Source organism: Salvelinus alpinus, chromosome 5 (assembly GCF_045679555.1).
Source record: "Salvelinus alpinus chromosome 5, SLU_Salpinus.1, whole genome shotgun sequence".
Taxonomy (NCBI): domain Eukaryota; kingdom Metazoa; phylum Chordata; class Actinopteri; order Salmoniformes; family Salmonidae; genus Salvelinus; species Salvelinus alpinus.
This window is the reverse complement of record NC_092090.1, coordinates 38635483-38662257: the sequence shown is the minus strand read 5'-3', so window position 1 is coordinate 38662257 and position 26775 is coordinate 38635483. Positions and strand designations below refer to the sequence as shown.

Sequence of the window (26775 nt, the reverse complement as noted above, 5' to 3'; positions counted from 1 at the left end):
TCAAGCCACTGCCCCTGGACACTTGGGGAGATGTGAGAGGATTGGATAAGTTCAAACAATATGGGGAAATTCCTCTTAGCCCATCAGAAGTAAAGCTATTACAGTATTTCTTAGGCCTAATACATATCCAATCATCTCAGATCTACACACATTCCTAGGGAGTTGGGGTTTGGGTCGATTTGGAATTAAGCGTGCGTATATATATATATATATATATATATATATATATATATATGTTACAGACCAAATATACATTAGAGAGAAGACAAGACACATCTACATATTTTGCTAAAAGGTAAAACGTGAAGGGTTGAGGAAAGATGTTATTAATAAGTTATTAAGTAAGGACTTTCAATGAGAACACACACAGGTGCTAGTCAAGTGGGAAGTCAATATCAAATCAAAGATTTTTTTTTTTTTAATGCCAAAGATTATTTTCTATTAAAAAGAGAATATTTGAACACACATCTAACTGGTAGTCCTAAGTGGGAAATCAATATCAAATCAATGCAATGATAAAAAAATAAAAAAAACAGCCAAAGCTTATTTGCGCTCTAAGGGAGAGAGTTTAGCATAACGAGCAGAGTTTGACATAACCACAGTCCAAGCTAATGTTGACAAGCATTGTAGTAGATGTGGGGATGGGATAGGGTGCAGAACATCTATATTATGCTACTAGGCTAATGGATAATGGGGTAGATGAACAACAGGCTAAGTCATGTGCAAATGGCGTGGAATTACATGCAGACATGACACAAAACAAATGTTGTTCAATCAAATGAAAGAATGATCAATTACCTTTTTTCACTGTTGCTGGGACCAGAAGGCAACTTAAGGTAGAGGTAGAGTTTCTCGATGTCTGTAAACGTCTCCACATCTTGCTGTAAAAGCAGCGCACAGGGAAGAAGAGGGATTTAATAACAAACATGTTAATATTTTTTTTAAGTGCAAAAAAAAAAAAGTTATGTTCTGTCATCCCTGTGAGTAGTAGTGTTCATGGTAGTGTCTATCACTCCACTGACTTAACGTGCTCTACTGATGTCTCTCAGACCAAACATGAGAAAATAAATGCTTCTTTTCATTCTCACTACTACAATAATCCACCAAGATACGTTCCACAAAGGCTGACAGGTTGCCTTCAACTCCAGCTTGAAGAGCATGAATAATACAGAAACGTTTCCCATTTCAAATGATCCATTCTTAGTCTACTCTCCACTGAGTGAAGTCAGGTGCTCTCATCGTTTCTGATGTAGTAACAGAGAAAGCTAAGTGTTTAGTTGTACAATGTAGGACTTGTTGAGGCACCATCAGTGTAAAAATGTTAATTAAACAGTTATGAAATGTAAGACACAGACTCTTCAGTTCCAGTGAAATGTAAAACAACCATTTCAAACAGCCCCTTTATTTCGGTTGGACTAGTTTGAACATTATCTGCACCCGGGAGCGCACGAAACAAATGTTTTTGTCCAATAAACAAATTACTTGCATGGACACGTGTTTTCGTTTAGGAGTTTTAGTTCATTTGACAATGTGAAACCAACTGGACCAAATACATTGTAACAAATAATCAAACTTATTCGAACTATAGTTCAAAACTGTGTATGAAAAACGCCCTAAAAGACAACAATGTTCAGGAACAAATACCCCCCCCACAAGACAACAAAAACATGGATGATCCTGCAAATGAGATTAGGGATGTAAAGGAGAGATTACAAAATCCGGGAAGAGAGGGAAAGGGGTGGAAATTGCCACAGAGAGAACCACTGATCTTGATGAGGTCTCGTTCAGAAGGATCCTGGATGCATCCTGATAAACAGTGCTCGAGCTAAGATCAATGTGGACAAGTGTCAGGATAAACAAAATTACACAAAAACCTTCAACCTCTTGGATTCTGAATGTTTCTAAAACGTGTGTGTGCAGTAAATACCACAGGGTGTTAAAGATCAACACAGGGGGTCCTCATCCCTGCCACAATGACAAAAGCCATGAGGAAATCTCTTAATGAGATCAAACAAATGTTTCCAACAAGGGGACAGGGTTAGTGTGTGTGTGTGTGTGGTTTGCACAGAGCTCCTAAGGATGTTCACACACTTGGTCCCTTTCAGCAACAACAACAAATTCAGTGCAGTGTGAACACCAACAGGAACTGAGAAACCTCAAAAGAGACCATCTTAAAAAGGTGGTCTGACTTCGGTTCGCTAGAATTCCAACTGTCCGGTTCCCTTTTTTAGGGCAATGGCAACACTAAACTTCCCAGGTTCCCTTATCATTATTCCCGCACCTCACACTAGACTACTGCAACACTGTTTCCCTGGCCATAAATCCTCACATTGGTGCCACAAAGAGAAGATGGTGATGTGCAGGTTCGAAAATACGTATGCCGTTTTTGGATATTGGATACTGTTTTGGGATATTGACTTTAGCGCTTGTCAAGGATGCACAGAAATACCAAAATATGTGTGGAGTTTTTAGTTCAGATTATTTGTTTGAAATGTGATCTATAAGCCAAGAGAGCTTCATAACTCAATTGTGTGGTTTGAATAGTGAGAAGACATCATGAGACATATGATATGTTATTTTAAAGAGGACTATATGTGAAAAACCCTTAACAGATGACCTTGAAGGAACATAAGGATAAATATGAGGTGATGGAGCCCTGCAATATCCAGAGGGGGTTGTTGCAGCTACCATGGGACAGTGTTATAACTAACAAACACTGATACCTGCTAACCTAACAAACAGACAGTCTTTGGGGGTGGAAAAAATGCATTTTAAAGTTCATTACTCTCTATTTATTTTTAAACAGTTATTTGCGGTTAGTCAAATAATGCTGGAGGCAGACTTTTCCATGTGAATTCAGATGATTGGGTTGTCACACAGACGCCTTAGACTTGGGTAGCTGGGCTACAGCCCTTTGACATGTTTTACAACACATCAACAAACATTAACTGAGAAAATTGTTTCAGTATTTGGAAGCTATTTCACTGAGTGACTTTGGAAGGCATGCCAAACAGTCCCCATCAAAACAGAGGAGATGAGGTAGCCTAAATCTGGTATTTTCAGGGTTTTGGGGTGGGGGCAGAGGGTCTGGCACGTGCAGCACTGGGTCGCACAGATGTCGTGACAGAGGGGCTTTGGGGCTGTGTCACGCCATGATCTGATCTCCACTGCTCAGTGACCACCTCCACTCCCCGCCTGGGCAGTGCACTAGCAGCACTACAACAGCAAGTGGCCACACATGCCACAGATAAGTACAACTTACAACAGTAAACAAACAAACAAGCACTGGATCACGCTTGCACTCTTACTCACTGTCGGTTTCTCGCTTAAACCTCCCTCTCAATCACACAGACACAAGCTTTGAAACGTGCTGGCACACACACACACACTTAAATCCCTGTGGATTGATAGGGAATTTAAACATTTTATGGTTGAGAGGGAGGAGGCAAAAGGAATGGCAAATAAGTCTGCCTGCACAACCGATTGGCAAATGTATTGCCAATTGAGAAATCATGTGACTAAACTGAATAAAAAGAACAAGAAACTACACTATGAAACAAAGACAAAGAATGATAGTAAAAAGCTTTGGATCCATAATAAATACCACACACACACACACACCCCTAAGCTCAGCTGTGAAGCACATTGGCTATTACACAGATGCAAAAAATAAACAAAGCACAATCTGTATCTCACCCTCTCTCTACCCCAGTACTACGATGGATAATGCCAGTTGAGCCCAACCCAGTTCAGTGTTTGGGGGATGGCTGGGCCCAGAGCTACAAACAGGAAACAGCCCTCTCCAACACGCTGCTTCAAAGGGAATAGGGAAGATGATAGGGCGGGGCAGGGGTGATTTAAATTCTGCTGGAGTAGAAGGCGGCAGACGAGAGACTTTGGCTCCAGGCACAACTCTCCAACACGGAGCGGGAGGGCCCTGCAGGGGGAGGAGCAGGCTCACACATCATGTTCTGGATTCTTGATGAGCTGCGCACCGTAGTGGAGCTTTTGCACCAAAATAAAAAAACACCCTCATCTGAAGGGGCCATGGTGCCTCTGTCTACTACACAATATTCACTGTTTAAAAACAGTAACCAACATGTGGTACGATTGTTTTCTCTAGCACCTAATTGTTTTCTTTTTTACAAAAACAATTCAGAAGCAAACACTTAAATGAATAACGTTTATTTAATACGAAGCTGTGAGTGCAATGCACTATTATTTCAAGACCGATTGATGGACCACGACGACAACATCTAAAAGCAGAAGGGATACAGACAGTCCCATGGCATTTCAATGACCCAACCAACCCCCCATAGAGGAAGTCATCGGAGGTAGCAATAATCCGAGGAATACCTAATCCGGGGGCTAGCGGAGTGGGCAGTTAAGCTCACGTAAACAAGCTTTTGTTTAAATGGTGTCTGCTGTAGGGTACCAACGCTAGGGAACATCCGACCACCAGACCAGTGCTTTACATTGTGGTGCAGACTGCAGTGGACAGCCAAAACTGCCTGAATGTCCAGAGCAGCATCACTGACACCAACATTATGGAAAAGAGTTAAACACCCAACACATGACCATAAAGAGAAGCTCTGGGTGCCATAGCAGGGAGGGGACAAACATTCAAACACACAACACAGAGATGTTGACAAGCATGTCTTGACGGCATGAGTGCACAGAGCCAGACAGCCATAGTCGGGTCTGGGGGGTGTTTGTGCGCAGCGCCGGCAGACTGAGATAAACTGAAATCCCCTGTCGTTAACCCTTTCCCCTGGACTGGCCTCTGCTAGCGGAGTGGTCAGCAGCCCCCGTCAAACATAGCCACAGCGTACGTACACACACACTGCTCCCCACCCCGTTCAATTGGTTTCTAAGAATAGACGCATTCGCCCCTCTGTCTTTTCTATTCGCCTCTTTGTTGCTAGGGGAACGGGAGCTCACCACTGGCTAAAGTTATCAGCCACTGAGCAGCGTTAGCGATGGGGGGGGGGGGAATAAAAATGGCTCACAGACAGACGTCGTGGAGCCAACTGGACTCTCCTTTTTTAGAAGGAGATTCTCATGGAGTGGAAGAGAGTAGACAGACACACTGGGCTACGTTACACACCCTCTGTCAGACAAAGGAGCCACGACTACTATTGGTCCTTCACTGGCGGAGCACAGGACATCACACCCTGCTGCTGCCAGACAAGCCCCACTACTCCACACAGCACACTTCCAAAGTGGAAGTAAGGACAAGTCAAGGTTGTTCAAATACTCAAACCAGTCTACAATCAAAGACCAATAGAAACTCAACTATGTTGATATGGACAGGGTTGGGGAGTAACGGATTACATGTAATTAGTTAGATGTAAGGGATTACAAAAAAAACTACCTGAAATCTGTTAAATTACCAGAAAAAAATATTTTAATCAGATTAGATACTTTTGAAAAACTAGATGATTACTTAGATTACTTTTAAATTCAGAAAGGATGTTTGCGAGAGAAAAAACCTGACACTTGTTTTCTCAATGACACTTAAATCAGTATTGAAAAAAGGTGCAAGTTTATGTTTGTTCCACCTGAGCGAGTCTGACAAGTTAGAGACCACTATGATGACACGCCAAATGTGTGATGGGGCATTTTTTTCCTTCAGTAGTGCTCAAAGCATGCCATTCCATGAGCACAGCATTTCTTTTTCAACTCGAATCAATGAGCCCAATCAGTCCTCCATGACGACAAAATCATAAACAACAGAGTAGGGCTGGCTAATAACTCCTTAGTATTGGGGTCATGCTCAGGTAAAACAATTTGGCTAATTTATACTTCCATATTTCCAAGTCCTATTCTTGAAGATCAAGTGGTATAACATTTATTGGAATGACTGGAATTCTGATAGATATATATTTGGTTTTTAATGTAAAGAAATAATTTAATTGTATTATATGTAGTAGAAAGCGATGGGTTTGAAGAAGCCTTCATAACCAACCCATAAAGTAAAATGTAACATCCATATGTGGCCAGCTATGTAAACTTTAACATTGATTTATCCTGCAATAGATGTCGTTCAATTGGTAACATACATTTTTGTCTTCTTCTAATGCCTCTTAAGGGGAAAGTAATCTAAAAGTAACTGAATGTAATCAGATTACGTTACTGAGTTTGGGTAATCCAAAAGTTACGTTACTAATTACAGTTTTGGACAGGTAACTTGTAAATAACGGATTACATTTAGAAAGTAACCTACCCAACTGTTTGGGGCGGCAGGTAGCCTGGTTACAGTGGTTAGAGCGTTGGACTAGTAACGGAAAGGTTGCAAGATCGAAAGCCCGAGCTGACAAGGTAAAAATCTGTCGTTCTGCTCCTGAACAAGGCAGTTAACCCACTGTTCCTAGGCCGTCATTGGAAATAAGAATTTGATCTTAACTGACTTGCCTAGTTAAATAAAGGTAAAATAAAAAAATGAAAGATGGATACCAGTAGTCATCACTGCTTGGAAGTACAAGATCCCTCACTGTTGGCAATGGTTTACTCTCATTGCCGCTGGTAATTAGTTCAGTATCAAAGTTATGCCATCACGCAAGTGATATTAAAACCTGTTGAGGATAGGGGGTGCTGTTTTCACTTTTGGGGAAAATCGTTCCCAATTTAAACGGCCTCGTACTCAATTCTTGCTCGTACAATATGCATATTATTATTACTATTGGATAGAAAACACTCTCTAGTTTCTAAAACCGTTTGAATTTTGTCTGTGGGTCAAACACAACTCATTTGGCAGCACACTTTGTGACCAGGAAGTGGAAAGTCTGAAATCGATGCTGTGTTCAAGTCGCTGCCTATAAATGGGCATGATACGTATGACTATACGTGCACGTCATACACCTTCCCCTGGATGTCAAGAGGAAGTGAGAGGAAAAAGGAGTTGATTATCTCTGTCTGACGTTGAATGAGCCCTCTTGGAACAACGTGTCCCCCATTTTCTGTTGTCTGCAAGGCGCGTGGGGGGACCTGTTATTGCCTACTGGAAACCTGTCGTTATGGGCGAATATGAGCTCCGGCTTTTAATTTATTTGATACATGTTACAATATCATCCTAAAGTATGTTTTTTCAATATAGTTTCTTTAGATTATTGAACTTTATTCGGGACGTTCGGCGTGTTGCGTTGTTCGACTTTGTTGACGTTGGAGAGCTTAGCGCTGCATGGCCAGTGTGCTTGCTAATTCAAGAGGGAAAAAGAACGTTCTGAATCCAAAACAACGACGGTTCTGGACAAAGGACCCATTGTACAACATTCTGATAGAAGATCAGCAAAAGTAGGAACCATTTTGTGATGCTATTTCATATATCTGTCGAACTGTGTACTAGTAGCTTTGCGCTCAGGTTTTGGTTATTCCCTTACCATAACTAAGTCTTATGTCGTAATGAAGATATTTTTAGAATTCTAACACTGCGATTGCATTAAGAACTAATGGATCTATCGTTTCCTATACAACATGTATTTTTTTGTAATGTTTATGAATAGCTATTTGGTCAGAATAGGTGAGAGTCTAATAGAAACATCTGCACATTCTGGGAAAAAGATGCTACGTTAGCACGTTATGCTACGTTATGCTACGTTGTATAACCACGGATTTCAGCTCTAAATATGCACATTTTCGAACAAAACATAAGTGTATGTATAACCTGATGTTACAGGACTGTCATCTGAGGAAGGTTTATGAAGGTTAGTGAAATGTAATATCTTTTGCTGGTTTATTCGCTAACGCTAACGTGCCTATTGCTATCGCTAACGTGCCTTGATGAATGAATGCGGTAGTGTGGTAGGCTATTGTAGTAAGCTAATATAATGCTATATTGTGTTTTCGCTGTAAAACACTTAGAAAATCTGAAATATTGGCTGTATTCACAAGATCTTTGTCTTTAATTTGCTATACACCATGTATTTTTCAGAAATGTTTTATGATGAGTATTTCGGTATGTCACGTTGGTGTCTGTAATAATTCTGGCTGCTTTCGGTGCAATTTCTGATTGTAGCCGCAATGTAAACTATGATTTATACCTGAAATATGCACATTTTTCGAACAAAACATAGATTTATTGTATAACATGTTATAAGACTGTCACCTGATTAAGTTGTTTCTTGGTTTCTTTGGTTTGTTCTAGGTTAGTTTGGTTGATTTTGTGCATGCTACCTGTGCCGTGAAAAATGTCTGTGCTTTTTTTCTATTTGTTGGTGAGCTAACATAAATATATATTGTGTTTTCCCTGTAAAACATTTTTTTTTAAATCGGACATGTTGGCTGGATTCACAAGATGTGTGTCTTTCATTTGCTCTATTGGACTTGTTAATGTGTGAAAGTTAAATATTTCTCAAAAATATTTTTTGAATTTCGCGCTCTGCCTTTTCAGTGGAATGTGGGAGGAGTTCCGCTAGCGGAACCCCAGTCCTAGAAATCGCGTCGTAGCTAGGCAGGCTTTGGGAAGAGGACATGTGTCTTCTGTATAGGGCTGGCCGATATGGCCTAAAAATCTTGATTATGGGCGATTCACAATATATGTCTCTATTTATTTATATCCAAATAAGCTTTGTTGTACTATTAAAAAGGTAAAATACCCTGCATTTAAAACAGTCAGGAATAAGCTAATGAATTCTGGGCTTGTAAAATTACATCTAGGCTAAATTTAAGCCTTCCACAACCATAAGACCCACTAATAATTGAATTATTTGATTAAAATAGTTTAACCTTTTTTTTTATAGCAATAATCACTGATCTGAATTTCAAGTCTATGAAAATGCCAATTTTGTTACAAATTTAACCAGAACCATGCACATCCACTAATAATGACCAAATTCTGGTAGCAGGCATTATAGAAAATGAACACGTCTCATAAACAATCTCACACACAAGCCTATGTGCTTGAGATTGTAGCCAGCTAATCTTTATATTTAAAGTCTAGAGTACTTGGATCTATTTGCTTGCTAACAAGGTAGAACAGTTGAACCGTTATGAATACACCCTCCTGTCCGTCTCCAACTGTTTGAACAACATAGCCTGTTCACTTTGTTTTGATGTTAAAATCAAGTGGCCTACCTGGATAAGATGCTGCTTATTTCTCAGAATGAGTTGCCAGTTCCTTATATAAATGTGTATTTTTATGCTCATTGAACATTTTTAAAACCCAGACTAGATAGCTAGCACATAACAGTATGTGACTAAAATGCTGCTAGCAGTAGGTGGTACCGCAATTTCTTGCACGACAGAAACTGAGCATACATTTTCCACAATCATGTTCATTGATACTCTCGTTTTTGTAGGGTCTGCTCTGTTCTAAATTTTGGGAGTTGAGACATAAAAGGTTATCGTTAGAAGGGGAAATTATCAATTCTGTTGGACCAAATCTAAAATGCAAATAGCAAGTTGAAACTGCTTGTTGTCAGAGAGGTTGAAGTGATCTTTCGGCTTTGTTGTTGTGAGTGGCAGGGGGAGGGGCTTGGTGTCTGTGGGGGAGGGGCTTGGTGTCTGTGGCAGGTGGGAAGGTGCACAGTGTACACAGCACAGAAGGATCGAAGGAGACGAGACCAAAAAGAAATGCTCATAAAAACATTGCGCTAAAACATACATTCAAATTAATTCCATATATCACCCAGCCCTACTTCTGCAGTCATTCAACATCAGCCACTTATAGATCTTACATCTCTGAACTCCATTTGGACTGACTGGCCTGGGTATGAAGACCCGACAAACTACAGCAAACCGCACTCTTCGCAGGGCAAGGGTCCACACATGGATGACAATCCTAAATGAGTCAGTGTCAGCAGACAGTCTACACTCCCCTGCACCTTCACGCGGCCAAGGTTAAATACCCATCCATAATAATATATCAGTCCCCTCGGTACCAACAACATCAACAGAACAATTATAGCCTGGTTGTATTCTCACGCCAACAACAACACTATAGCTTTTTGTTGGATGAAAGACAAGTTAATAAATGGCAGTTACACAACTAGCAATGCTATGTGTCGTCAAAACTGAGCTATGGCGTCAACCCGACAACTTTATTACTGAGTCTGATACCATCTAGGAGAATGAGCTAGATGTGAGAGGAACCCTGATTGCTTGTGTTGAGGCTCAGAGAAACTGAAAGCTATTAGAGGAAACGATAACACACAGGGAGATAAAATGGTAATTAACGGGTTAAGCCTCTGGTTACATTGGCTTGCTACTGTACATTATCTACTTTGTCTCAACCACCTGGCAGATGACCTCTCTCTCACATCACAAGAACCATTAACCTCCGAGTCTTCCAACTAAACGCAAAGCTCTACAGCGAATGAATATTCACACAAAGGGCAGCTATAACTGAGGACATCTGAACAGAACCAGTTCGATATGAGGCCAGACACCAGAAAGAGATGCATCATGCAGACCCTGATGGTGGAAGACTAGTAATATTACTAAGACATTACTAGTGGAGCGTGGGCTGAGCATTAGTGATTCAACACACACACACAGAGATAGGTTACACCACTCACTCCACTGAAAGACTAAAAACAGCCACCTCTCCCCAGAGACCATTCTCACATCTCCATAAGACACAGACTGAGGCAGGAAACAACCACAGTGTATCAACACAAGTTTCATTATTGATGCGTGTTCTACTTATCACCACTGCTGACACATTCAAAGTCTGTAAATGAAAACAGAGGGAAAGAGAGCGGTTAATATTAGACGCTAGTGCTTTCCCATGTCCTCTAGAAATCCTTAAGAGGCAAAGAAAACAAAGTCTGTCGGAATTGAAAAACACAAGACCCTTGTGGAATACAACTGAAGGCATTAACCTTTAATGAGCGCAGCTGATGCAAGGTGGCATGTGAGATCGCAACATTTAGCGCCGTAAAGCTGACTGGAGTACGGGAGCTCATGCGTGTATTGCCGACTCTGGCACCTGCCATGAACATGGAGATTTGTGTGACACTTTAGGGCTCCAGGGATTCTGCACTTAACAGTACACGAGACAGGACTTTAACCACTGGGATTGGGGTCCCCTTTCACTGAGGAGAGAGAGACAGGTCAATGAGGACAAACATCCGTTGACCTCCTTATATGTGTAGCCTGAGTGCAAAACGCAGGCTTCAATGTGGCAGTGGTGGTGAGTGATTTGATTGCTTTGACAGGTCTAGCCGTCTATCCTCAACATACCTGTTGGTAAGATACACCTCTGACAAGCTGAAGCCCAGCCTGCAGTATTGAGTAAACACAGGTTTCCCAGAGTAACTAGAGTGTAGCCTTGACCTCTGCTCAGTCTCCTGCCTCTCCTGCCGGCAATGCACTGGATCTTACCTCAGTGTTGTATAGCACCCAGCTCTATTGACAGGCAAGATATTTCTATACTTGGTCAATTACAGTACATAGGGCCAAATCCTCACGTGAACACACGTAAACATCTTGAACTTTCAGGTAAGCCATGTGCTGCAGATGTTAATAGGAGATTTGTGTGAAAGTTTGACTGAGTTATGTTCAAGTATGTCAAGTTGGGTTTTAGATAATGTATGTTCAATCACACCGTGGTTGACTGAATTTCAGTTGAAGGCCAGAACCTATGAGCAAAAACACAAAGGGCTAAAAAGATGAGGTGATGACAAAGGGACATGACCGCTGGTTTGGTTACAACACCAAGCACAGAGGTAAATCATTTCATCCCATCTTCTGGAGACCATTATGAGCCAAATACTGTGTAGTATAACTATAGAACTCATGAAGTAAGATTAAATGGGTTAGTGGAGTTTCAGTGAGATCATTCAACAGGACTGAGCAGTATTTTGTCAGCAATAGCTGTTTCATAACGGGGCTACTTTCAGCTCTGACTTCAAGTGTGGTATAAATAAGTCAAACATGGGACCACCTATTTAAATACTACATTCAGAGTAGATGGCAATGCTGCTTCTCTTCATCCTCTAACATAGTCTCACAACACCGGCGAGGAGGTGAGATAAGCACAGAGATTACATTTCAGAAACCTAAAATTGACTTTACCTTATGCAAGTCAAAAACCAACCTTAAACATTGGGGGAAAGTATAAGAATTGTGAACAGAGCATACATTGTGGTTAAAGGCTTTATGACAAGGAAAACTCACCAAAATATTGTCCACCTTTGACTGTACAGATTTACTGAAAAAAAAGAGAAACATAGGACAAATTAGTATGACAAGTGTAACGTGAGCACCATGCATAAACCGGATTTATTAATAAATCATTGTAACCTAAGGCATGAGACAACCCTCCCACCCGCTTCTCCCTGGTCATAACCAATATATCCCAGGAACACGTTGTCTTATGTAAAAATGGATACACACACTACAGAAATGTCCTATAGCACTCAATGCCTATTAATAACCCCTCCCTCAAAAAGTCCTTGACAGTCATTGAGGGGACTTCAATCCAGTACCAGGGCCTAATCCATATAAAAAAGTACTGTAAGATCTGACTTGACCTCAGGGCAATGTCATACAGCTAGAAACACAGAAAGGAAAGTCAACCTATCATTAATTCATCCCACAGCAAATTAGTCAAAGGACCTATAAAGAGACAGACAAGCTCTTTCAGACAGACAGTTAAAATCAAATAGAGAAAACGGACTCACTGACTGTTGGTTACAATCGTTCACAGACAGCCTGTTACAGTTCCTCACAGTGAAGTGAGCGGAGGCTGCTAATGCTTTAGTCAGAGATTCTCGTGGCCCCTTGCTGAGTCCGCCCACTCAAAAACAACACACATCTACTCCCATAGCCTGAATTGACCCAATTTCCTCTCCATAGCCTTCAGAAATATCACGTGAGGCAAGGCCAAGATATTGGTGTGAACCACAACACAACTCAAAAGGTTGAGAGATGCAGAATTGTAAATAATTCTCTCACTCTCAGTGTGTGTGTGTGTGTGTGACTACACATTCTGCAGCTCAAGAGGTGCGTGGTCCATGACACTTCTCCAATTGAACAACATGGTAAATCCCTCTCTGTGTGGCTCCGCCCACTTTCAAGTCAGTCTACCTGGATAACACAGTAGGAGATGGTAACTTGGCTCTCATGCAATGGCCTCTCATACTACTAAGAATCAATGCAAGAACTGGTCATAATGAGGCAGGCTGGCCCTATTTGATCATCTACTACAATGAAGGGGCAGAATCTAGGACTTACTTATTTGTTAAGTAAAAGTAAAGGTCAGGTTCAGATGTCAGGTTGTTGCTGTGTGATATGGGGCCAGGTCAGACTGAGGGGCTGTTACTAGGTTACTCGGGGCAGGGCAGAATCAGGAGACTGTTATTAGCGGTGACAGAGAAAGTAAGCTTTAATGGACTGTTACTAGGTGATGCCAGGATTTCTCAGTGTTGATAATAAGCAGGTCTGCCAGGTTCCTCTCATTATGCTGTTTCTAGGTAAGGCCAGGCAGGTCCCGAGAGAGCGCCTCGTTAAGTCATTGTTGCTGTGGAGAGCGGGAAAGGGGAAGACAGGATTTAGATTCTCCCTGCCAGCTCCTTACAGCACATCACTCCAGTTTTAAATGTTCTGCAGCAATTATACCCCAAATTCTGGTCACACAGAGCCCCTGACTGAGCATGACTTAACAAGCTCTGCCTAGAATCACTTAGTCTGGACTAGAACCTCACTTGGCAGGGTACACAATAATGTTGATGACTGGCATTACAAAGGGGGTTTAGGGGTAAATCAACCTGCAGTATAAAAATGGCACAGATTCCTCTGACATTATTATAAATTAAAAAAACATTCCTGTGGGTCAGAGTTTGTGTTCCTATAGAACAGCCATCCCTTCCTGTCCCTAAATTCTGAGTTTGGTGACTTTCATGTGAAACATGGACCCATTGCCATGCAATGTACCTACTGAGGAAGTCTGGTTTCTAAACACATCCTGTTGAACCCTGGGCTGGCAGTAGACTAGTTCAGCTCTGAGTGATGAACCCACTCACCCTGCCTATGTTGGCCTAATTCATCTATATCCAAACTGCACTAGGTAAACTTCAACATGTCTGATCTAATTCGTTTAGTGGCATGCACCAACCACCACAGCTTGAGATTTACATGATTGATTGTATATATTTGCAGGATTTTGTCTCTCACAACAACCTTTCTGCACTAAGCAGCTAACTGCTGCATGTATTGAATTACCCTTAGCTACCCAGTTCAGAAACCCTTGAATGATCAACAACTAATGTGCCTACATCTACCACACAACAGGTCTAATTTCAGCCTTTTAATAAATCACTCTGAAACGTTGAGAGAGATAAGAACCTAAGTCAAAACACAAATCGACATTCAAAAACGATAACTGGTAATATGATATGAAATAATAAACACTAAACCTAAAATGTTACATTAATAGGGACTGTGTATTGTTTTTTCCTGAAAAGCACCCTGATTTCCAAAGGCAGCAGAGCAGACCCCCCCCCCCCAGCTGGCCCGTCCTGCACTCCCCCTACTGAACGTAAACAACAGTCAGAGGCGCCAGAAAGGGGCAGCCATGGCTGCTCACTGTCCACCACCCTGCCTCAATTTGGCTGCTTCAGGGAGAAAGAGGATTGCCTGACATTCACCTCTAAACCTCAGCAACCGCAGACAGTAGCCTGACACTGGGGAAGGCTGGAGTACCAAAGCTGTGCTATTCTGAATTATCAACGTGGGTAAACCCTCCAACGGCGAGCAGACATCCAACCCTGTTGAACATCTCTGATCTCATACTCTTCCACTAGAGTGGTGATGGTGAATATTTTAAACTGAAGCCTGACATACCATCAGAACAGCCACCAAATTGAGTGTGGAGCAGATACAGCCCACTACAGTTCAAAGAGTTTCAAATGAATAGTACAACTGGGAGTTAAAGTTCATAAGTAGACAACTGGCCTATAAATCAGATCTAACATAACTTTCAGAGATTTAAAGACAGTAGGTCAACTGTTAAATAGAGCTACCACCAAAGACTTGAGACCTCACTCCACTCCAGAGTCAGTCAAACGTTGAAAGTCACCATTTACACACAGAGGTTTTTTCAGGACACAGACGGTCTCATGGCTGGTGAAAACTCAGTGAGTATGGGCTTAACTGAATTTCAGTGTACAGCTCTACCCCCCCCCCCCCCAAAAAAAAAAATATATATATAAGAAAGTACAATCATATATATATATATATATATATACACTGCTCTAAAAAAAAAAAAGGGAACACTTAAACAACACAATATATATATATATATATACACTGCTCTAAAAAAAAAAAAGGGAACACTTAAACAACACAATGTAACTCCAAGTCAATCACACTTCTGTGAAATCAAAGTGTCCACTTAGGAAGCAACACTGATTGACAATAAATTTCACATGCTGTTGTGCAAATGGAATAGACAAAAGGTGGAAATTATAGGCAATTAGCAAGACACCTCCAATAAAGGAGTGGTTCTGCAGGTGGTGACCACAGACCACTTCTCAGTTCCTATGCTTCCTGGCTGATGTTTTGGTCACTTTTGAATGCTGGCGGTGCTTTCACTCTAGTGGTAGCATGAGACGGAGTCTACAACCCACACAAGTGGCTCAGGTAGTGCAGCTCATCCAGGATGGCACATCAATGCGAGCTGTGGCAAGAAGGTTTGCTGTGTCTGTCAGCGTAGTGTCCAGAGCATGGAGGCGCTACCAGGAGACAGGCCAGTACATCAGGAGACGTGGAGGAGGCCGTAGGAGGGCAACAACCCAGCAGCAGGACCGCTACCTCCGCCTTTGTGCAAGGAGGAGCAGGTGGAGCACTGCCAGAGCCCTGCAAAATGACCTCCAGCAGGCCACAAATGTGCATGTGTCTGCTCAAACGGTCAGAAACAGACTCCATGAGGGTGGTATGAGGGCCCGACGTCCATAGGTGGGGGATGTGCTTACAGCCCAACACCGTGCAGGACGTTTGGCATTTGCCAGAGAACACCAAGATTGGCAAATTCGCCACTGGCGCCCTGTGCTCTTCACAGATGAAAGCAGGTTCACGCTGAGCACATGTGACAGACGTGACAGAGTCTGGAGACGCCGTGGAGAACGTTCTGCTGCCTGCAACATCCTCCAGCATGACCGGTTTGGCGGTGGGTCAGTCATGGTGTGGGGTGGCATTTCTTTGGGGGGGCCGCACAGCCCTCCATGTGCTCGCCAGAGGTAGCCTGACTGCCATTAGGTACCGAGATGAGATCCTCAGACCCCCTGTGAGACCATATGCTGATGCGGTTGGCCCTGGGTTCCTCCTAATGCAAGACAATGCTAGACCTCATGTGGCTGGAGTGTGTCAGCAGTTCCTGCAAGAGGAAGGCATTGATGCTATGGACTGGCCCGCCCGTTCCCCAGACCTGAATCCAATTGAGCACATCTGGGACATCATGTCTCGCTCCATCCACCAACGCCACGTTGCACCACAGACTGTCCAGGAGTTGGCGGATGCTTTAGTTCAGGTCTGGGAGGAGATCCCTCAGGAGACCATCCGCCAACTCATCAGGAGCATGCCCAGGCGTTGTAGGGAGGTCATACAGGCACGTGGAGGACACACACACACTACTGAGCCTCATTTTGACTTGTTTTAAGGACATTACATCAAAGTTGGATCAGCCTGTAGTGTGGTTTTCCACTTTAGTTTTGAGTGTGACTCCAAATCCAGACCTCCATGGGTTGATAAATTTGATTTACATTGATCGTTTGTGTGATTTTGTTGTCAGCACATTCAACTATGTAAAGAAAAAAGTATTTAATAAGAATATTTCATTCATTCAGATCTAGGATGTGTTATTTTAGTGTTCCCTTTATTTTTTTGAGCAGTGTATATATATATATAGAAAGTACAATCGGGTGCTGAAAGCATAATCTTCTACACACCTTCCTCCCTTTTAACTGGCACCTTGTTTGAGTGTGCAAATACGCCCAAGCATAGGAATGTTTTGGATCTCCCAACTGCATTAAATTAGGAAGATTTAGGGCTGACCTCATTTAGTCGATAGGCTGTTGGTCGACCGAGATTTCTTTAGTTGAGCAGTAGCAAACACTAAAAACATGGTGTACAAGACAACTGTCTGATTTGCGTGTCTGAGTGGACTAATCCATTGTGCAGGCCAGGCCGTAACAGTCATTCACTCTAAAACATGTGCTACTGAAATTGTATATGGTTAAGGACAATGGTGCAACATTAATAAACCAACCTAATTAGGTCTATAATCAATAGCCTAACTGTTAAATGTGCCTGGCTTTATAAAATCATCCATATATAATCTATAGAAATACGAAATCCTGCTTCTGTTGCATATTTGAGCGTTTGTTTAAATAGCCTACTGATTCCGTGAGCGCCAAGCGTCACGCAACCACAACATGTCGGACAATTAGACAATTTCACAAATTGGGCTGTTTTTTTAAATATTTGCTATCTTGTAATAAAGGCTTTACACTTTTTTTGTTAGAACAGCATCTTTGGTATTACTTATAATTAAATTTTCAGATCAATTATAATAATCTTCCTTTTCTTGATCTCATTATTATTACTATTATGTAATCATCATTATAATAATAAGTAATGTCATTATCATAAGGCGTAGTATAGCAGCCTTGTAGAACCACCATCGATCGCGCTGTAGGCCTAAGAGAGCATCCTGTTTAGTCTTAATACCATAACTTACCTATATTTAAATACTTACAGTGCATTCGGGAAGTATTCAGACCGCATACTTTTTTCACAATTTGCTACGTTACAGCCTTATTCTGAAATTTATTAAATTAATTGTTTTCATCAATCTACACACAACACCCCATAATGACAAAGCGAACAGGTTAAGAAAATGTTGCTAATTTATTAATAAAAAAACAGTATTACCTTATTTACATAAGTATTCAGACCTTTTGCTATATGCATCCTGTTTCCATTGATCATCCTTGAGATGTTTCTACAACTTGATTGGAAAATTCAATTGATTGGACATGATTTGAAAAAGGCACACACCTGTCTATATAAAAGGTCACACAGTTGACAGTACATGTCAGAGCAAAAACCAAGCCATTAGGTCCAAGGAATTGTCCGTAGAGCTCCGAGACAGGATTGTGTCGAGGCACAGATCTGGGGAAGGGTACCAAAACATTTCTGCAGCACTGAAGTTCCAAGAACACAGTGGACTCCAATTCTTAAATGGAAGATGTCTTGGTGGTTACAAACTCGTCCCAGTTAAATAAAAGGTTACATTTATAAAAAAATAAATACAAATAATAATACTTATTACTTTTTTCAGCGGCAGGGACTGGGAGACTAGTCAGGATCGAGGGTAAGATGAACGGAGCAAAGTACAGAGAGATCCTTGATGAAAACCTGCTCCAGAGCGCTCAAGACTTCAGACTGGGGCGAAGGTTCACCTTCCAACAGGACAACGGCCCTAAGCACACAGCCAAGACAACGCAGTGGTGGCTTTGGGACAAATCTATGAATGTCCTGAGACACCTGAAAATAGCTGTGCAGTGACGCTCCCCATCCAACTTGACAGAGCGTGAGAGGATCTGCAGAGAAGAAATGGGAGAAACTCCCCAAATACAGGTGTGCCAAGCTTGTAGCGTCATACCTAAGACTCAAGGCTGTTATCACCGCCAAAGGTGGGTCAAAGTAAAGGGTCTGAATAATTGTGATCAGTTTTGTATTTTTAATACATTTGAAAAATGTATTTTTGCTGTGTCATTATGGGGTATTGTGTATAGATTGCTTTTTCCCCTCAATTTAATCCATTTTAGAATAAGGCTGTAACGTAACAAAAATGTGGAAGACAAGGGGTCTGAATACTTTCCGAATGCACTGTATTTAGGCTACTGTATCAATCAATCATTCATGTCATCACACGAGCCATTCATGATTTGAAATACAATCAAGCATTTTAGTTATAAAATAAAACAAAGCAACCCTTGAAAAATTTGCTGCAAACAATAAATAAACCGTTCAATTTTGGCAATTGCATTCACAAACATATGTGACTGTTTTAAGTCTTTCCTGTAATAAAAGGCTTTACAAAAAAATAAAACATTACAACATACTCTCGGCTACTCTTATACTTTATTTAGTGGCGTCTCTTGATCTCCAGTATTTTCCACAACTAGTCAAATTGTATTCCACACATCTGATTTTCCATTTACCTCCTGAGCAACCAGTAAACAAACATTCCCCCATTTAGAGTTTGTCACATCCTCTGCATCCATTTTGCTGTCATATGTGTTATGGTGATCGGAGTTTGCTATAACCAATTTATTGATGTGATGATATGCTATAGGTCATGCCCTATTGTTCTATGTATTGCGATGCATACATGTATCACATAAAGAGAGCAAGGGTTAAGGGAAAAGGGAATGTTTTCCTAAACAAATGAGGGATTTCAGTAACAGAACTTTCCAGTCAGAAATGACTGGTCAAAAGAACAGACGACTCTCGGTCGATGAAGATTTTTTAAAGTCGGGGACAGCCCTAACAAGACTGCATACATTTTTTAAATAACAAGTTCAACAACAAGGAAAGGGTAGAATGTGCGTATCAGGACAAGGCATACACACATAAAATGAGAAAAAAATAAACTTTTCTCTAGATAGTAGGCCTACCTCCTCAATGTGCATGCACTTAAATAAACTAATAAAATGTCCTTCAAGCACAGAGCCAGAAACAAAAAATTACCCTTAACACATTTTCAATTGACATACCTGACATTAGTTAAATGTTCTTCTGTTGCCTTTGAATTTACAGGCCTATCTAATCTTCAAATAATCTGCTGTGTTCACGGAAATCAAGCCACAATGCTTATTCTGTTGCTTCGCAGGTTTGTATCAAATTCACTCCAAGCACAAACCAATTCTAAACTGAATTCCAAAAGTTCCTTGAGAGGAAGGTGAAAATGAGGGGGAAAGGAAACAGTATCGTATCATGCTTGGCGGGAATGAATCCATTAAGGGGTCCTCACCACATAGCTAAATTTACTCCTTTATTTGTTAGTTTAAGGGCTAACCAAAATGCAAGGGATTGTTTGTGGGCCCATCCAAACACAGTCATTCAGTAATCTGGCAAAAACAAATCTGATAATAAAATTCTGACTAGTGTAAAAATGGAAAAACATCTTACGATTGCATTCCCTACAAAAATAGACAGGAAATTTCACTCAAGATATAGAAACCGCACCAAAACGCAATTAAGGACCTCCAAGACGACAAAGAAATTCTACCTACGACAGTAGCGGTGAAAATTTCTAGAAAATTCTGCACTCCTAAAAACCGCCTCATGTTTGCCAGTGGTGAAGCTAATTTTTAATTCTCTTTGAAGACGATCCTCATTGTGTTTGGATTTCCTCCCCTCCTTCCAATTCTATCCTGTTTCCCCATCCTATTCTGATAAACACTGCCTCCCCCAGTCCTTACAGACAGACAGCGAGAGAAGACAACGTTGGAATCAATTCAAATGCTACATTCAGCTCCATTTTAATTTCATTAACAGACACAAAATTGTAAATTTAATGCCACAATGTGTTTGCATAAATCATCAGGCGACAAGACTATTCCAATGTAGTGAGCTAATGTAATACCAAATTGTAAACCTGTCATGCTCAAACTTCAAATGTACTATCAGACAACTCAATCACACAGCATAACAGCCACACTGAACGTGAATCAGTAAAAAGGTCAATTAAATGGCAGATTGAACTAATCTAATGTATTGCAGACTTATTTGCTTAAATTTGAATTCGATGTACTGTATCTTACAGGCTGACTATACCGGTCGCGTGCGTTGCAAAATAAATTTAGAAATCTATATTATTCAATTATTGCGCGCGCCAAAGAACATCTGCATTGCCACGGGCTAAAATAGAAGCCTGTTCTATTTCTGACGCAGATCGCGCTGCAAGTCCTGCCTCTCCCATCTCCTCATTAGGTTATAGAAGTAGGTACCCACGTGCCATCTCCTCATTGGTTATACCCACGTGGGTGACTGAAAGACGAACGACGTCGGTGGAGGTAATGCACCTAAGTTATGTAAGTTGTCGATCCAATATAAAGTCAAGAGAAGAAAAAGCCTAGAAGGAGGAGAGATGACTAGAAACGATTCGTTTGACCGTTTTGTGTGTGGATTAATTGTCGGAGTAGAGGACCTTGAGCATTTCAGGTAAAATAACAACTCAATGTTTATATCCCAGGACAAATTAGCTCGCAACAGCAATCTAGCTAAATAGGACAAATTAGTTAGCAAGTGCAAGCTAGCTAGCTAAATTGCCATAAAGGTTTAATGCTTTTCGACCTGTCCCCAAATTAATGTAATTGGTTCAGAGTTTGTTTTGATATTTTAACTTCTTAGCCCTAGGGGTCAGAATTATTATTATTTAATTTTTTTAAAATAACGTGCCCAACGTAAACAGACATTATCTCTGTCCCAGATCGTAGAATATGCATATAATTTACAGATTACGATAGAAAACACTCCAAAGTTTCCAAAACTGACAAAATATTGTCTGGGAGTATAACAATACTTAATCTGCAAGCGAAACCCTGAGAAAATGTAACCCGGAAGTGATTTTAAAAAACTGTGTTTCCTGGCCCGTCTAACCTCCATTTAAAGGGGTATCAACCAGATTCCTTTTCCAATGGCTTCCTCAGGCTGTGACCAGGCTTTAGACAGTTTCAGGCTTTTATTTTGAAAAATGAGCGACATTTTTCAAAAGTAGTCAAGTGTCCTCTGAATATTTCCTGCGCGCGACAGAGGGGCTCACCATTTTCCGTTTTTCTCTTTTGTCACTACAGGGGGTGCTGTTTCAACTTCGACATTTTGCGTCTCCAAATTAAACTGCCTCGTACTCAATTCTTGCTCGTACAATATGCATATTATTATTACTATTGGATAGAAAACAATCTCTAGTTTCTAAAACCGTTTGAATTATGTCTGTGGGTGAACCAGAACTCTTTCTACAGCGAAAATCTGTAGGTCTGAAAACTAGGCTCTGATCTCGGATCAGTTTTAAGCTCTGTGTGTGCCCTATGGATCGAAATGAACTGCACCCGCCTTCCCCTGGATGTCAGTAACCAATGAGAAGTGGAATGGTGTTTCTACGTATTTCTCAGAGCTTATAAAAGGGCAAGGAACGAGGTGCGCTCCCTTTTCGACTTCCGCCATTACGCAACGCAAGACCCCAGGATTGCATTTTGAAACGCTCAGTTATCGGCCTTAGATATGTCCGTCTGTAATTTAATTCGGTATAGGTGTTAGAAACATCATAACGAAGTTATTTGAAACCGATTTATATCAGTTTATGCGAGTATATTGCTATTTTCGGAATTTTCGTAGTATTGCGTTTGAGGATTTGGACATGTGTGTGCCACGTAGCTACTGTTAGCTGCTAGTTCCGAAGTTGAAGTGGACGTTTTACAACAAAGCAACGATTCTTTTGGACAAAAGGACACCTTGCCCAAGATTCTGATGGAAGCTCGTCCAAAAGTAAGAACTATATGATTTTATTCCGTATTTATGTGGAAAAATGTAAACGCATTTTTCGGCCAATATTGCGGCACTAGTCTGGCTGTAACGCACACTGTATGTCTAGTAACGTTAATTTTAAAAATCTAAATCAGCGGTTGCATTAATAACCAATGCATCTTTCATTAGCTGTCCAACCTGTATTTTTTTAGCCAATCTAATCGATAAATAATCGTAAACTTGGGTGCCCTTCCAAGATGGCGCCGGCCAGAATGCATGCCATGTTGACTGATTACATAGCATAACCACGATTTGTGATGCTAAATATGCACATTTTCGAACAAACTCTATATGCATTGTGTAATATGATGTTACAGGACTGTCATCTGAAGAATTCTGAGAAGGTTAGTGAAAATTTATATATTTTGGTGGTGATAACGTTATCGCGCTTTTTGCCTCGAATCAATGCTGGGGTGGTTAGCTCATGTGGTATGCTAATATAACAATATATTGTGTTTTCGCTGTAAAACACTTAGAAAATCTGAAATATTGTCTGGATTCACAAGATGTTGGGCTTTCATTTGCTGTACGCTGTGTATTTTTCAGAAATGTTTTAAGATGAGTAATTAGGTAATACACGTTGCTCTCTGTAGTTATTCTAGTCGCTTTGGGTGAGTTTTGTGATAGTGGCTGCAATGGTAAACTGTGATTTATACCTGAAAAATGCACATTTTTCTAAAAAAACATATGCTATACCATAAATATGTTATCAGACTGTCATCTTATGAAGTTGTTTCTTGGTTAGTGGCTATATATATCTTTATTTAGTCGAATTAGTGATAGCTACTGATGGAGTAAAAAAGTGGTGGAGTAAAAAAAGTGGTGTCTTTTGCTAACGTGGTTAGCTAATAGATTTACATATTGTGTCTTCCCTGTAAAACATTTTAAAAATCAGAAATGATGGCTGGATTCACAAGATGTTGGGCTTTCATTTGCTGTATGCTGTGTATATTTCAGAAATGTTTTAGGATGAGTATTTTGGTAATTGACGTCGGTCTCTGTAATTATTCCGGCTGCTTCCAACGCTATTTCAGATTGCAGCTGCAATGTAGAACTGTGATTTATACCTGAAATATGCACATTTTTCTAAAAACATATTTATGGTATAGCATATGTTTTATCAGACTGTCATCTTATGAAGTTGTTTCTTGGTTAGTGGCTATATATATCTTTATTTAGTCGAATTAGTGATAGCTACTGATGGAGTAAAAAAATGGTGGAGAAAAAAAAGTTGTCTTTTGCTATCGTGGTTAGCTAATAGATTTACATAGTGTCTTCCCTGTAAAACATTTTAAAAAATCGGAAATGATGGCTGGATTCACAAGATCTGTATCTTTCATTTGGTGTCTTGGACTTGTGATTTCATGAACATTTGATTATATGATATCCCTGTGGCTTTAGGCTAGGCTATGCTAGTCAGCTTTTTTGATGGGGGGGGATCCCGGATCCGGGGTTGTGACTCGTTAGAGGTTAAAGAATAGGTTATGGTCCGTTTGAAATATTATCGAGTATGTTTGTTAAAAACAACCTGAGGATTGATTATAAAAAACATTTGACATGTTTCTACGACCATTACGGATACTTTTTGTAATTTGTGTTCTCAACATAATGCGCAACCCAAATGGCGTTTTTTTTGTGATAAAAGTAATATTTATCGAACAAAAATAACATTTGTTGTGTAACTGGGAGTCTCGTGAGTGGAAACATCCGAAGATTATCAAAGGTAAGCAATTCATTTTATTGCTTTTCTTACTTTCGTGACCAAGCTAACCAAGCTAATATAAGGCTAACTGTTGTAGCATTGAAAGCTACACTCACAAAAGCTTAGATTTCTTTCGCTGTAAAATATATTTTCAAAATCTGACACGATAGGTGTGTTTTGGTATATTTCACTTGTGATTGCACGATTATAAATATTTTTAGTAATATTTATGCACTTGGCAACCTGCAATTCTAGCGGTTGTTTAGGAAAATGATCCCGTAAAAGGGATCCGTAGCGCAGAGAAGTTAACCTGCGTGTCGTGATCGCGTTTGGTGTGGGGGGACAAAATAAATTTGCACACACGCATAGCCGGTTTGGGTTCCGTGTTACTCAGACAACCCCCTCTGCTGGTTCACAAGGAAACAATTGAAAATTCAAATCCCACTCTCTCCTAAGATTTTGTATTTCTGGCCAAAAGAAGAAAAGAGTCATGAAAAAGCAGGCAGCTCTAGTCACTGTATCTCAATGGATTCAAATTGCAATTGTGTTCGTTGTCTGTAGCTTATGCCTGCCCATACCATAACCCCACCGCCACCATGGGGAATTCTGTTTACAACGTTGACATCAGAAAACCGCTTGCCCATACATTGCCACACATGTGGTCTGCGGTTGTGAGGCCAGTTGGACGTACTGCAAAATTCTCTAAAACGATGTTGGATGCTGCTTACGGTAGAGAAATTATCTGGCAACAGCTCTGGTGGACATTCCTGAAGTCACCATGCCAATTGTACACTCCCTCAAAACATCTGTGGCATTGTGTTGTGACAAAACTGCACATTTAGGTGGCCTTTTATTGGCCCCAGCACAGTGTAAAGATCATGCTGTTAAATCAACTTCTTGATATGCCACAAATGTCAGCTGCATTGATTATCTTAGCAAAGGAGAAATGCTCACTAACTGGGATATACATTTGTGCATAACATTTCAGAGAAACAAGCTTTTTGTGCGTCTTGAACATTTCTGGGATCTTTTGTTTCATAGGACCAACACTTTTTTAAACCCCTTTATCTCTCCAATTTTGTGGTATCCAATTGGTAGTTACAGTCTTGTCTCGTCGCTTCCACTCCCGTACGGACTCTGGAGAGGTGAAGTTCGAGAGCAGTGCAACCTCCGAAACACAACCCAACCAAGCCGCACTGCTTCTTGCCACAATGCCCACTTAACCCGGAAGACAGCTCACCAATGTGTCGGAGGAAACACCGTACACCTGGCGACAGTGTCAGCGTGCATTATGCCCGGCCCGCGACAGGAATCACTAGTGCGCGATGGGACAAGGACATCCCTGGCGGCCAAACCCTCCGCTAACCCGGACGAAGCTGGGCCAATTGTGCGCCACCTACCCATAACCCCACCAACCCCGTGGGGAATTCTGTTTACAACGTTGACATCATAATCCTCAGTCTCCCACTGACTCGCGAGACATGCAAAGCTCTCATCGTAACTTTCCAAAGGGCAGTCCAGCACCACCAGAACCAAGCCAAGGACAGATCTTTTCCATGGGAGGCAGCATTTACTTTTGTGCCAGATCTCCAAATGTAGATCAAAGGTATCATCTATCACTCGGCTGTACTAACATTTAGCTGTACTCACCCAGTCAAGTGTAATGTGCACCATTCAGGACTGTAACCTGTAGGTAACATTAGGGCAATTCCATGGTAACAGAATGATGCTGAGACAGATTTTTCACCTTAATATTCATGCCAAAGAAAAACCATTGATTGCACAGTTAATAAACAAACCATAAAAATCTATGCACAAGTACTACGTTCCACAATTTCCACTGACAATGTTACAAAAACACATTTAGTAAAATTACAGTAAAATGTTCCTCAGTTTTTATGACCAAGTTCTCCAAAAACTCTTAATCTGGTCTGATTTACAATTCAAAAGACAGCAGAAAGAATGAAGTTTCAACTATGATGTGAAGTGGATTAACACCTAATAACAGAATGAAACATGGGTCCCTGTTCTGTACAATACAGAAATGCATAATTATTAGGAATGTAACGATTCACCGACATGTATCGATATGTACAGTTGAAGTCAGAAGTTTACATACACCTTAGCCAAATACACTTAAACTCAGTTTTTCAGTTTCACAATTCCTGACATTTAATCCTAGTAAACATTCCCTGTTTTAGGATCAATTTATTTTTAGAATGTGAAATGTCAGAATAATAGCAGAGAGAATGATTTATTTCAGCTTTTATTTCTTTCATCACAGAAGTTTACATACACTCAATTAGTATTTGGTAGCATTGCCTTTAAATTGTTTAACTTGGGTCAAACGTTTCAGGTAGCCTTCCACAAGCTTCCCACAATAAGTTGGGTGAATTTTGGCGCTTTCCTCCTGACAGAGCTGGTGTAACTGAGTCAGGTTTGTAGGCCTCCTTGCTCGCACACGGTTTTTCAGTTATGCCCAAACATTTTCTATAGGATTGAGGTCAGGGCTTTGTGATGGCCACTCCAATACCTTGACT

The 26775-nt window shown here is 40.8% G+C and overlaps 1 protein-coding gene across 4 annotated transcripts in view; it reads right to left on the bottom strand.

Annotated features, from left to right (window-relative positions):
• The window catches only part of LOC139576142 (DNA-binding protein RFX7-like), a 51333-nt gene that overhangs the window by 12788 nt on the left and 11770 nt on the right, over positions 1 to 26775 (bottom strand). For all 4 annotated transcript variants that reach the window (XM_071401870.1, XM_071401872.1, XM_071401871.1 and 1 more), the window contains exons 2-3: positions 12118 to 12151; positions 799 to 881 (exon numbers count right to left, since the gene is read on the bottom strand). In XM_071401870.1, the coding sequence (XP_071257971.1) occupies positions 799 to 881; positions 12118 to 12151 (117 nt within the window). The remainder of the gene's footprint in view (positions 1 to 798; positions 882 to 12117; positions 12152 to 26775) is intronic.